A 13,051-nucleotide genomic window follows, 5' to 3' on the forward strand; every position below is an offset into this window, starting at 1 on the left:
AGTCCAACGGGCTGGGTCTTACCGCCATTTGATGAGGGTCTGGATCAGTGTAGCATAGCCCTGGGCAGCAGCGAGGTGGAGCAGGGTCATTCCTCGGAAGGTCTTTGAATGGATCAAGTGTTTGGACTTTGCCCAGCAAGCACGACTCATCATCTTCTCGCACACCACCACCACGCGGCTCTCAAAGCAGCTGCCCAGTGTCCCAGTCCCAGAAACGCACTGAAACACCACACATCCCAGTTTAACCACTGACGGGAGCTGCAACCTGCCCTGAGCAGGCAGCCTTGCCCTTCTAGAAGTACTGAGACAGTGGCAGATGCAAGGGAAAGCCAACTGCTCCTAAAGACACCCAAAACCAAGCTTGTTTAGGGAAAAACTACAGTCCTTCTCACCACCACCGACCCCCAAAGCAAGCATAAAGCTGCTGTGTCTGGACACAGAAAGGTTCTTACCTGTACCTGCGTTCCTCCGTTCCCACTTCCATTGCTCCCGCCTCCTACTCCTTGTTTGTGCTGCTGGGAGCCTGTCATTTCAGCCATTCTCCTCTCCATCTGCTCAAGTCGCTCCAATATTGACATCCTGAACTGGTTATCTAGGTTGGAGAAAGCCAGAATGATGATATTCCCATGGAAAGAAAGCTCAGGTTTTGGCAGCCTACTGCAGGAAGCCACTAACAGCTATCCTGGAAGTCACACAGGAGATTTGCTCTGCTTGGCAATGCACAGGGCACTTGCCCTGCAGCATCCTAGCGCTGCAGGTTCCTGCAGCAGCCCTTTGACTGCAATTCCAGAGAAATTCCTTAAAGAAAACAGACAGAAATGAAAAATGCAGGCAGAAGACAGATCCTTTCCCTTAGGATTCTAGCTGCAGGGACACAATAAAGCACTGGGATAACTCAACTTCTTTATGAACATAAGTAAACACTAAGCAAGTACAAACCGTGCAGACAGCAGGTCAGTAGGGTCATACCTGGCAAAACACTCTCCGTTTCAGAGACAATCTACTTGATGAGAGTGGTGAATTCAGCCTGCCTTGCCTCCTGAAACCATGCAGGAATGGTACCCGGAGGAAAAGATTCCTCTGCTTCCCTCTGTGCTTAGAAAAAGGAGCCTTTAGAAAGGCACTGACAGACTCCCTTTCTTGGAAAACAGCCTCAGTCAAGTACCAGAAACAGAAGTCCCTGAAATCAGAGCATGGGCACTGATAACCCACTAACGTCATTCTGAAAAGAAGTACAACTCCTGAGCCCCCTGGTCTCTGTGGAAGTCTCAAGGCTGTATTAGTTGTTTTCTCCTCCTTGCATTGTAACCTAGCACTATGAAACAGCGATGAATGCTTGAACTGTGGAGCAGGGAGATTCAGATGGGACATTGCTACACCTGATACTGCAGAGCAAGCTTTTTGTGTTCAGGGCCAGTCAGTGCAGCTCGAGTGGCTGCAAACAGAGGGCTCCTTCTGTATTGTGACCCACAAGTCTCATGCAGCTCATGTAAAGCTGGGCAGCCTGATTTTGTGGCTAGGGAACATTTAATGAACCTTGCTATTGTGCATGTATAATAAACTGTGGGGAAAAGACAACCCTCACCCTGCATGGTTTCATGCATCCATAGAGTTGATGTGGTGGTGCAGAGCACTGATAAGCACAGAATAAAGCCCACTGACAGTCAAATACATCAAAATGAACAAGCTCTGATTAAGTTTTAAACCAGAAAGTCTTCTCTGAGTGACCTGGTTGCATGCAGAGTCCTCCCTGGAAGGTTACAGGAGTACTTGTACACTACACTCTGCAAAGCACAACTCTCACTAGAGGGTATTAGAGAGACAATCTCTCTGCTGTACTGCACTGACAACCCATATTGCAGACCAGTGATAAGAGACAGCTCAGGTCCACTGGCTGAAGATATCCTTCTCTCCAAGAGGATGCTGTGGTCTGATAAGAGACCCTTCTGGCCAGCTCCACTGGGGTGTCACGCAGCATCCCAGTCTGATTGCTCAAGAGCCAGGGACAAAGGAGCACAGCCAGCACTCTCCTTCTCACCTCATTTCAGAGGGGAGCTCACTAGGGTCTTTTCCTACCTACTCCAAACCACTGTTACTGATTATTAGACCCTTATTAATACTTGAGTTGTCCTGTTAATTGCAAAGCCTCTGGGAAAGTGGCTGAGTTCCACGAGGAAATGCCCGTAACACAAATGCTGTGTCCCTGTTAGCCCTCAGCAGCAGCACAAGCCGTGTTATCCCAGCACGTCTTTGTTCCAGGAGTGCTGCAGTGTGCTGCAGTGCAGTCCATGTCGCTGTCTCCTCCTTCCCCATTGCCAGGCAGAGCACGTACGCTGCAGAGACTGACAGAGACCTGGTACCGCTGAGCCACCCGCACCCTGCAGGCCGGTGCCAAACAGAGCTGCTGCAGCTCAGGCACTAAGAGCAGTGGCCACGCAGGCTCACGGTGCTGCTCTGCACGTTTAATGCCACTCTCCCTGGGTGTCCAGCATGTGCACTTTATTAGAGCTGAGTACAAACACACCCTGGGTATCACACCTTGCATGAGCAAAAGCAGCATCCTTTATAGAGAAGAAATGTGGTCTGAACTGATGTTACACAACAACAAGCTCAAGGCTACAAGATACTGGGGAGTTGCTCCTACCCACTTAACTGTCAAAAGAGAGTAATTATTCTGTACAGCCAGAAACAGCAGGAGAAAACTATCCCAGTGAGATGCAGAATAACACTGTGCAGAATACTATTCCCCACCAGCCTTTTTTCTTTTCAAGCTGACACCAGTGGAACAGAACTGGAGAGCCCCATGTTTGTGTCCGTTTTCCAGGCTCTTGTCTCTAAGCTCTGTGATCTCTAACAAGCGAAGCCTTGCTCTTTCCCGATACCAAGCACCTCCTGGAACTTCTTGTCAGAGGACTGAAGTTACTAAAGGTGCTCTCAAACACCACTGTCCCCAGGTGGGAACACTGAAGCAAGGAAAGAAAAGCAGGGAACTCTTCCTAGGAAACAGCATCTAGTGCTCCCATGTATTCCTATTCAGGCAACTGACACTGCTCCCATGAAGTATTTAGGGCAGGACTACTTGATTTTAGGTAGTAAAGGGTTTCTGTTCGACTTAACAGGAGTATGAAGGACAGACCTTATAAACTCAACAATGTCTTAAACCTGTACCTTTAGCATCTTACCAAGACAATGGTGTTTTTCATAGATGGTTGTAAATCCCGGCTCAGTCTACAAGCAGGTCAGAAATATATTGCTGTTAGTAAAATGGGAAGTGGAAACAAACATCCTGGAGCACCAGAGCCCTCTCCATGCGTAGCAGAGACTGCCCACCTACCCAACAGCAGGATTAGAAAACTCCAGGCAGCAAACAAGGTATGTGGGGTGGTAGTGATGGAAAGTATCTCTGTGCTGTCCATTTCCCATGGGATCAAACTTGCCACCTAAAGCAGCTAGAACAAAGCCACAGCTGATGGCAAGTCCAAAGGTATTTATGTTTATTGTTTCCATAATCAATTCCATGGTACCAAGTACATCAAGGAGTCCCCTTCAAAAGTGACTGATCACAAGTACAGGGAAGGGAAGACAGCAACTGGTTGTGCTGCAAGAGTTGGAATCTACACGGCAAGGCCTGGACGCACACCAGCTCAATGGCAGCACGTGCAAGCAGCAGTGAGAACATCCATCACTCTGTGAGTGGAAGATCAGAACATCTGTTTGTGGAGCAGGAAGAAAACCTCCCACAAACAGGATGAACACGGAGTGTAAATGAAAACAGACAAGCTGTCTGAGGATACACGATTTACCTCACTATACTTAAGAGATGGGCTATAAGAGCCACAGGGTTGAACATTACGGGCATCACTCTGGAAAGTTCAAGACCCTTTATCCCTTGTTAATTATTTTGCTAGCCACATTCTTTCCTGTCTTGCTCACTTCAGGGGTCTGTGCAGAGCCGCACTGCTTAGCAGGTAGTGAAGTGACAGAAACACGGTTTCCACATTCTTGTCTTTTATATTCAACAGAGGATCTCATGACAAGGATGTCTCGCAGTGCTCTGACGATGAGAGCTCAGCAGCATACAAATTGTCATCAAAAGCAGCTTCTCTCCTGCCACATTATATATAGGAAATCTAAACATGCCCAGCCCAGCACAAGCACGTGTCTTGCACTGGAAGCAACCTCTTTTCAGAGGCAGCAAAGATGCATGTGGATACAAACATTTCCACAAGGACTCTGCTCTTTGATGATGAAATTCCAGATTTATGAGCCAAAAAATCAGACTTGCAGATTTTTCCATTTCTTGAGTTTTCCACTGCATATAAATCTGAAGAAACATTACAATATTCTCTAAGAAACTAAAACGAAGGTCATTTTTAAATGACCACACTCCTGTATCTCCAAAATACCTCATAAATTCACAAAACCCATTCTGAACATTGAATATTTCCTGGAAATTAACTCTTGTTCAAATTTAACAACAGAAATGTAACATCAGAATTACTTCTCACCATTATTCCTCAGCACAGCAGGAAGAGGTGGTGGCTTCAGGCCCTAAGGGCTTGTTTTGTGAACAGAGGAGCCCCACCAAGGCAGACGAGCCTGGTTCTCATGGAGCTGCTGTGATCTGATGGGAGCTCTGAAGTTTTTGGGATCTGGTGGAGCTACAGGCATCCACTCACTCATGCTTTACCCCTCTCACCCTGCACCTCCTGTGAATCTGCAATCCCCAAGTGTACCCCTGGATCACGTGTTAATTTAGGGATCTGTTCCATCACACACAAAGCCATTTTCACTTCTGTTGTCCTCAGCCCTTCACAGGGGGCTGAGAAGCTGTGCCACGGATTCAAAACCAAGCAGAGGAAACACAGCACTATTCCTGCTGGTGTTTATTTGCAGGGTTCAGCCCTCCTGCGAAAACCAGCTGTCCCAGTGTCACTGTCATGCTGGGCTGCCCTGCAGCCTGAGGGCAGCCTGACTGTCCCACAGGGAGGGACTGGATAGAGCTGCTTGGTCAGACTGACCTGTATTAAGAAACGAGTTTGCATCTTACACTCATTTCCCTAAAACATGAACCATCCTTTGAGTGCAGACTGAGCTGCTTTTTAATTTGTACTCAGAGGGAGCCTACTACTGATGACAGTAACAACAGCAGGTTCTGGATAGAACATTTCTTGAGGTGCAAAACTATTCTTGTACAAGACTTTTAATGCCTTGTTACTCAGTTGGCATTTTACAGAGCTACAGCAAGAACACTTGCAGAGTTACACGCGGACAACATGGATATAGTTCCGCATTAATAGGCTGGTTTAAACCACTGGCATTTTCTTAGCCCTGATCCCTTCACTGATGAATCTAAAGCAGACCTGTACCAAGAGCTCTATGAGCCACCACAGCAGGCAGAGGAGGTACATTAACTCCCTGACTCTGGAAGTCACACCTCCATTTTCTCCTTTAGTGGCCTCTAATAAATACTGTATTTCCTAAGTAAGACTCTGAATGGGTAATGGATGCACATGTGATTAGACACAAGTGCCTGAAGAACCACCACAAGACACTCTACACTCCTTTATTCAGCCAGTTCATCTGCCATTAGAAGACAAGACACTGGAGACTTTGGTAAGAGTCAGGGTGGAGTCCCCATCCTAAATGATGTAGAGAAACAGGGACCAAAGCCGGCGTGGGTTTGCTGCAGTGTAGCTTTCCATTCAATGCTTCACCTGCCCCTCTGTTGCACGGCCCTTCCCATCTTCTAACCCTCTTCCCGAGGAGAAGAGACCTCTTCCCAAGACACTGCGTTCTTTCTCTTGTGGAGCTATGTAAGCAGTGCTCCCAATAAATGGGAATCAGCCCAAATCACTGCCCCTTGCTCATGCTTCACTACAACACGTGGTAAAGCTCCTCTAGTGCACACGGAGTCTCAGGTCTTGCACTTTCTATGTGTGGTACCTGGAACACCACCATGGTCCAGGCACGGACTGATGTGTCCAGACCACTTGCTCTGTTTTACACTCTCACCTGGAGGACTGGGTTGGTTTTGGTTGGTTGGTTGGGTTTGGTTTTGGCCATGCTGCACAATCTAATAACAAACAGTATTAGGATGGATTAAAGGATGAGGTGCATGCTTTCCTGCACATTCCATAGGGGCATTATCTGTACAGGAAATAATTATTTCCCCACAGACTTCTAACCACTGAACTAATGCTAGTGTGTGAGAACTGCATCCACATGTGTCCCTAAGTACTGTGCTTAAATACTCCGAAGATAGGAAGCCACTCCGAGGGCACTGGCTTCTCAGCACGTGCAGTTTAACAGCAGTGCCTGTGTTACAGATTCACTCCATGAGCACACACAGACTGGATCTAACAAGTGCAACAGCTGAGCACCGTAAAAAAACCCTGCAGTGCAAAGACATTTTGCTGTTCTGCAGAGCAAGTCAGACACATCATCTTTTCTCATCCAGTGCAAGCTGTGGGTGGGGATGGAAGCAGTCTAAGGACACATCCCTTCCCGAGTGCCACTGTGCTGCTCCTATTTTATAAATCATCTGTCACTTGCCTATAAAAATCCTGCTCAGTTCTCTCCTACATTAAAACCCTGAACACCTTTCAGGCTGCAGTATCAATTTGATGTGGTTTAGTTCTTATTCCTGAGGTGTCATCATTGCAGGAATACATATTGCTGAAATGAAACTGCTGTGGCAACCTCAATGCATCTTACAAAAAGCTCCGTTTAGCAGTGAGATATTAGAGGTCAGTCTCTACCAGCAAATGGAAGCACTCTGCCTTTTTCCTTAGTATTCTAAGACAAATACATACCTGTGCCAGTGAGGCAGGTCACTTCCAAGCCTCCTGGTTACTGAGAAATGCCACAACAACTAAGGCACAAGATGAGGAAAACACTGTATTCACTCTGTGAACCTAAGTGACAGCTGAAGGAAGTCTGTGTGTCAAAGAAGAAACAAACACTACTGGGCATGGGCAGGAATAACGAACTAGTTCAGACCTGCACATCCACTGTCTCTGATTTTAAGCCATTAATCCACCTACCAGGGCAAGCTGCCTGACTGGCCACACTTTTCCCATAGTTCTTCCAAAGCTGTAGGACTTCAGCTATTACTCACATGCCATCTGGGACTCCTCTGTTCCTCCCTGTCATTCCCAGCAGTCAGTGTTCTCTCCAAAGATGATCCTTCCCTACTTTCATCATGCCATTACTAGAGAAGAGGAGAATGAGGGTAGCTCAGGCTGACTTCTTCCCAAGTGACAGTCTCTGTACCAACACTGAAAAGCACCTGCTGCCTTTTCATTTGAGCCTTCTCTTCCCCACAGCTTAGGGACAGCAAGATCTCCACACTATCCAGAAACAGCTACTTCAGCAAACCAGGGGAGATTTCAGGCAAGCCTTGATGCATTTTAAGCAGGGAAGACAAGACAACACTTCTTGTGTTATCTAGCAATTTGTATAAAAACAGTTGCCTAAGGTCACCCTCTGCACCCCAGGTCAGAAATTGGCTGTACTTTTCCACAGGTACCAACTACGAAAGATGTGCTTGTGGATGTACGTGAAGAGCAACAACCTAGGAGGACGTGCCGTGCTGCTGCTCACCTGCCCACTGCTCACAGAGACTCCCTCTCACAAAAACTGTGAACTCCAGCATCAAAATATTCAGGAATCACTGACTTAGGAGCAGAATGCTCTAAAATAGCTTCTATTTGCTGCAAAATTAGATGAACAAGAACTGCTGCAAATGACAAAGCTGTGAAGCACTAGAACAGGTCAGCAAAAGAGATCAAGGTCTCTGTTACCGGAAGCTTTCAGACAGACATCACTCATGTTTTCCCCATCTCTAAACTGGGAGTGGCCTACATCGTTTCCTGACATCCCCTTCATGTCCCACTCTTTTTGATGAAGCACCCTGCAAAACAAGCTTTGCAAGGTATACAGAAGGTGTGTGCTTCAAGCATCCCTATGCTCCCCAGGGAAGGTTTGGGCTGCTGACCTCATCCTACACTGTAGCAACACAGAATACGAGACTGGAAGCTAGAGAGTTGAGAATGCACGCGTGATACTACAATAAAAGTGCTGTCATAACTCTGAACTTGCATCCTAACAACCCTCTGGAAGGGCTGGGGACCAACAAGGGAGGGCAAGTAGATGGAAATGCAACCACATCCCACAGCTGGAGGCACAGGGAGAAGTGGGAGGAACAGTGAGCTGGAAAAGGCGCGCGTTTACGTTCTAAGTACAGCAGGGTGCTGGACAACACAGAAGCATGCAGATTTAAATCCAAATACTGCACAACACATCGCCCTGTAATACTTACTGAAAGCAGTACTTTGGCACATCTGCACAGCCACCTGCATAGGATGGGCGTCTCGGACCCCTCTGCAGTACCTCTACCTGCTTCCCGGGACATAAACCAACCACATCTGGCACCACAGGACTGACCTGGGAGTCTACAAAGGCATCAGTGGAGGCTCCAGCCAGCATCTGGTGCAGACCCTGCGGCAGGGGCGGACAGAGCGGGCTCCCGCACGGACCTGGCTGTCGTCTGTGGCATCCTCGCAGCCGGCTGGAGCTCCTCCGCCCTACCGCGGCGCGGGCGGGAGGCTCAGCGCTGCCCGCTCCGGCTAGCGCTCGCCGGCATGTTTCGGAAGAGGGAGAGTCCGGCCGTTCGCAGCGGAAGACGACGCCGAGTGAGGTTCAGCGGCTGCGAGCATGGCGCGGCACGCAAGTGCCCGGGGGCTGGAGCCGCGGGGCGGCCTCGCAGGACCGAAGGGCTCCGGCACGGTCCAGCACGGGGGGACGCGGGAGCCTCTGCGCGGAGATGGGCCACCCCTCTCCAGCCACGGGCGGCCGCTGCCCCAGAGTCCCGGGCGATCACGGACGGACGGACCCGCGCTGGAGCCTGCGGGCGAGCCCCGCGGCAGCGGGCGGCCAACAAAGGCACCGGTGTCCCGTGCGGCGGCGCAGGCGAGGGGCTGGGAGTCGGTTACCCCGGGCGCGCCCCAGGGCGCATCGCCGCGCCCGACGCCCTCTCGCACCCGTAGGCAGCGGTACCGGCCCGAGCTGCGGCACTTCACCGGGCTCGGGGCGCCTGGAGCGGGGGTGTGAGTGCAGCCCCGAGACCCCGCCGCTGGGCGCTTCGCCTCAGGCTTGCCTCGGGGGTGCTGTGTCCCGCCACCGCCCTCAGCCCACGCCGGGGCCGCCCGGCGCCGCCATAGCGGGATCGCAGCCCCGTCCCACGGCCCGGCCTCCCCGCCCCGGCGCTCAGCAGCGGCCCGGTACGGCCGCGGGCGGTGGGAGTGCGGGCACCGGGCGGGCACCGGGCGGGCACCGGGCGGGCACCGGGCCTGGCCTCCCGCGCCCTCCCGCCTCCAGGGCGGCTCCGGAGCACGTGCCGCCGCGGTTCCCATCCCGCTGCACCGCAAACAAGGACGCTCCCGAGCGCTGAGCCCCGACACGCAGCTCCAGGGGCCGCCTGTGCAGCCACTCCGACCCAGGAGGAACTGCAGGCCCCCGCACGGAGCGCGGTCCCTATGCAGCTCCGAGCACGCACAGGCTCTCCCGAGGCAGCGGGGGTGGGACCTGGAAGTCAGGCTGGCTCGGAAGACAACAGCCAAAGCATAAAATGAAACGCTCCTCACTTGAGGCACAACAGAGCCAAAACAGAAAGGACGGTCTGGATATGCCCTCAAAGCAACAGAAGACAGGCAGCAGAGCATCCTGTCCTTAAGGATCCGTTGTGAAAGCAAAAACCCAAACAAATCTCCACAGGGATATAAACAGAACAGCCAAAGCCTCCACAAAGTCAGGAGTCAGTAAAGAAGAAAGAGGATGAATGAAACACTTAAAGTTCATAGTGTAGTTCTTAGTAAGGAGCAAGCATGTCCTCTACCAAGGCTCACTCATCCTAGTGAGCCCCGTAACACAGCACAGAACTTTCATCTCTCCTCCTGAGGAAACCCAAATATATAATTTTTATGGTAAAATCCAAGATGTAAAGTTAAGCATCCAGTCACCTCTACCCAGAGGGGAAGAGGAGTGATACTTGTCACTACTGCTCACAAACTCCTTCCTTCCTCTTATGGAAACATCTCTAAGGACCTCACCGATACTGAACACATCTCTCTTACAGCACTGTGTTGTCTGTGTATCATCACCTCATGCCAAAAAGGGCACCCAGTCCCACCTCCGCTGTGGATTTTGGTAATGAACATCCACCATCTGGCACTGCAGGAATCACATACCTGTGGAACGTGGAATGCCTCCAGCAGCACACACTGTACTGTCTCAGACAGCCTGAACCCATGTGCCCCATCCACCTCCAGCACGCCAGAACAAGAGCTTGGGTGCCACAGGTACGGCCACGGCATGCTAACGCAAGCGAGCCACCCAACACCCCAGCTGGGAAAGACAGCCAGATCTTGAACTGAGAAGCCAAAAGTAGCTGAAAGGCTGCCTGTCATGCTCTCTTGCGTCAGCAGCACTTACATTCAGTACCAGTCACACCCTTGTCCATCCCATATACGCCTGACTCACCAGTTTACACGTTGTCTGCCCATGTATTTTAAGTTCTTGTTTGGACTCCCTGTGGCAGCACTTGCTCCTCCTGAACCTCTTTCCTGCATTTGTGTAACAGTAATGCCAAGGAGCACTTGCACCAGTCTCCCTGGGATTTGTGGTTATGTCCCATGCCAAGGAAATGTCATCTCTACAGATGCTGTTTAAAAGCAGCAAAGGCTTCAGTAGAGGGCAAACATATGTGCTTCCCACTGGAAATCTGTACTAAAAGGCCTTTCTAATTTGTTACACATCTGTCACTAGAAGATCTCTGGTCCTTCAGGTCAGAAGGGCACTCGTCTGATTTTTGTTCTAAGAGAACCTCTGTGCAGACATGTCAAACGGCTATGGAAACACACGCTAGCTTCTGAAAACTTTCAGCTTCATAGAGAAAAAAGAGGCTGCCAAGTTTATCACAGGAGATCAGGATCACATGGGAGTGCTCCCTTTGGGAGAAGAAAGGCTTTCTTTGAAAGGAAAGAACATTAGTATTCTAACTAACTAGAACAAAACTGCAAGAACATCAGCAACTGGTGTCCACTGTCCACTTGCAAAAGATCTATCTCATCTGTGCGGTAAAATAAGGGAAAACAGAGTAAACCAAGTGTGGCTATGTACAGTTCAGAAAAGGGTGTACTATTCTTTAGAGCACAGTATAGACACTGAATAAGAAAGAAGTCCTCCAGAGGATGACCACCCAAAGTGCTGCCCCTTAAAACTCCTTCTCTGTACATTCCTTCACTTGGCCTGATACAGGAGGCATGGAGGGATATGGTCTCCCCAACACTTGACAGCTGCTTGCAGTACTGCTCTCTGGTCCCAATGGCCAATACTTTGTCTGTGCTCAGAAAGGTGGGATTTTATCATTGACCCAAGCTCAGCACTTTAAAGTGTAGTAAAACCAAGTGACATGGGTTAGTGGTAGACTTGGCAGTCCTGGGGTAAATGTTGGACTTGATGATCTTAAAGGTCTTTTCCAACCTGGTTGAGTCTATGATTCTGGGAAACACAGTTCCCATTGTACCAAGGTGGAAACAGATCCCGCTGCAACACTGCACAGGTACATGCCTGGATTTCATGGCATTCCTATGAGCTCTGAGCCTGCACTGGGAGCTGCTCAGCATGCAAGAAAGTTTGTGCTCACTTCTTCCTATGGTCACTGTGGAGCTATGGTTTTGCACACCTGGTTTCTGATGCTTCTTTGCTAATCCAGCTTTGTTAAAATCTGGAAACTTCTAGAGGGCTGTGATATGTGCCTACTACCTTAGCATTAACTGGGAGCCATCCATCCCTGACAGTGGCAATTGTATGTACACATCTATTTTATTTATTGGCTTTGTTTATGCCATATCCTTTCATGACTGAGCTACAACTGTCTGGCTTTGTGGGACAGCCTGTGTAGCACAGCCTGCTGCTGCAAAGGCACATAACAACTACACAGGTCTTGTAAGTGGACAGTAAATTCCCAAGAGGAGCTTGCAGAGAAATCAAAGCTACTATGTGCTGTGAGCTGGACATGGACAGGCAGCTAAAGATTTGCCTCCAAAGGAAAGAAACAGAGACTGAAGGTTTTCAGTTATCTGCAGAACTGAACAAAAGCAGCAGATTAATTTGTCTTAATATAACCAGAAATATACAGTTCACATACGGGATGTCTCTACCTTTATTTTAAAGAGATTGTGGATGACAAATATTTGTCTAAATTTAAGGGAGATGGAAATTGCCAATTCTTTTAGTTTGCTGTTCCTGGGGTAGAGCTGACTGTTAAACCTGCTTCCCTTGCAGTGGCCGTACTAGCTGGAATCATTCACTGTGTTTTAACAATGGACTGCAAAGGAACTCAAGGTGTTCCACTGAGTGAATTACAGGCAATTTGAAAATTCCAGTCAATATTTTGGTACTACAAATATTCCTTGAAAACATTCCCTCAAGACCATGTAACAGGCAGTAGGGCAAGGATCTGAATCAGGGCAATTGAAGTAAATAGAGAAGACAGCGGTTTGCAAATATATTCTATTGATAGAATCAACTCACATTAGCTTACACCTTAGCTAGCTAAGCTAACATTTGTTCTCTAAGAATAAACAGAAAGATGTTGCTGGTCCTTTAAATAACAGTGTAATGTGCTCCCTTTGGAACACAGTGCATCAAGGCAGAGGCTTCTGACAAGGCATGGTTAGTATAACTACTCAGGCTTTCTCCCCGAAGGCCCTCTGCAATGCAGCGGTCCTTTTACTTTTTTTTTTAGCCCTCCATGTTAGCAGTGCCCTAGTTTGTTCTCTGCTGCAGTCCCCCTCCCTTCCACCATCACCACATCATAACAATCTCTAATTGTGAGAGCTCGCCTGCTAACCCAGACAAACTGCAGGAACACCACAGACAGCACTCACAGCCACCTTCTGCAGCTCCTCCGAATTCACCAGCACTGAGGGAGCTGTTAAACAAGGGTTTTAAAACCTATCTGCTTTGCATGCTCGCTGCAGGGACT

At 49.2% G+C, this 13,051-nt stretch overlaps 1 protein-coding gene across 13 annotated transcripts in view; it reads right to left on the reverse strand.

Annotated features, from left to right (window-relative positions):
* The window catches only part of CAMTA1 (calmodulin binding transcription activator 1), a 288,512-nt gene that overhangs the window by 24,339 nt on the left and 251,122 nt on the right, over positions 1–13,051 (reverse strand). For 12 of the 13 annotated variants that reach the window (XM_062614460.1, XM_062614466.1, XM_062614457.1 and 9 more), the window contains 2 exons: positions 453–592; positions 23–219 (listed from right to left, as the gene is read on the reverse strand). In XM_062614460.1, coding sequence (XP_062470444.1) covers positions 23–219; positions 453–592 — 337 coding nt within the window. Of the gene's footprint in view, positions 1–22; positions 220–452; positions 593–8,448; positions 9,301–13,051 lie in introns of those variants that run through there. The other variant, XM_062614469.1, reaches the window with a different exon arrangement.

This window comes from Pezoporus occidentalis, unplaced genomic scaffold, assembly GCF_034315485.1.
Source record: "Pezoporus occidentalis ecotype Australia unplaced genomic scaffold, CSIRO_AGI_Poc_V1 ctg176, whole genome shotgun sequence".
Classification (NCBI taxonomy): Eukaryota; Metazoa; Chordata; class Aves; order Psittaciformes; family Psittacidae; genus Pezoporus; species Pezoporus occidentalis.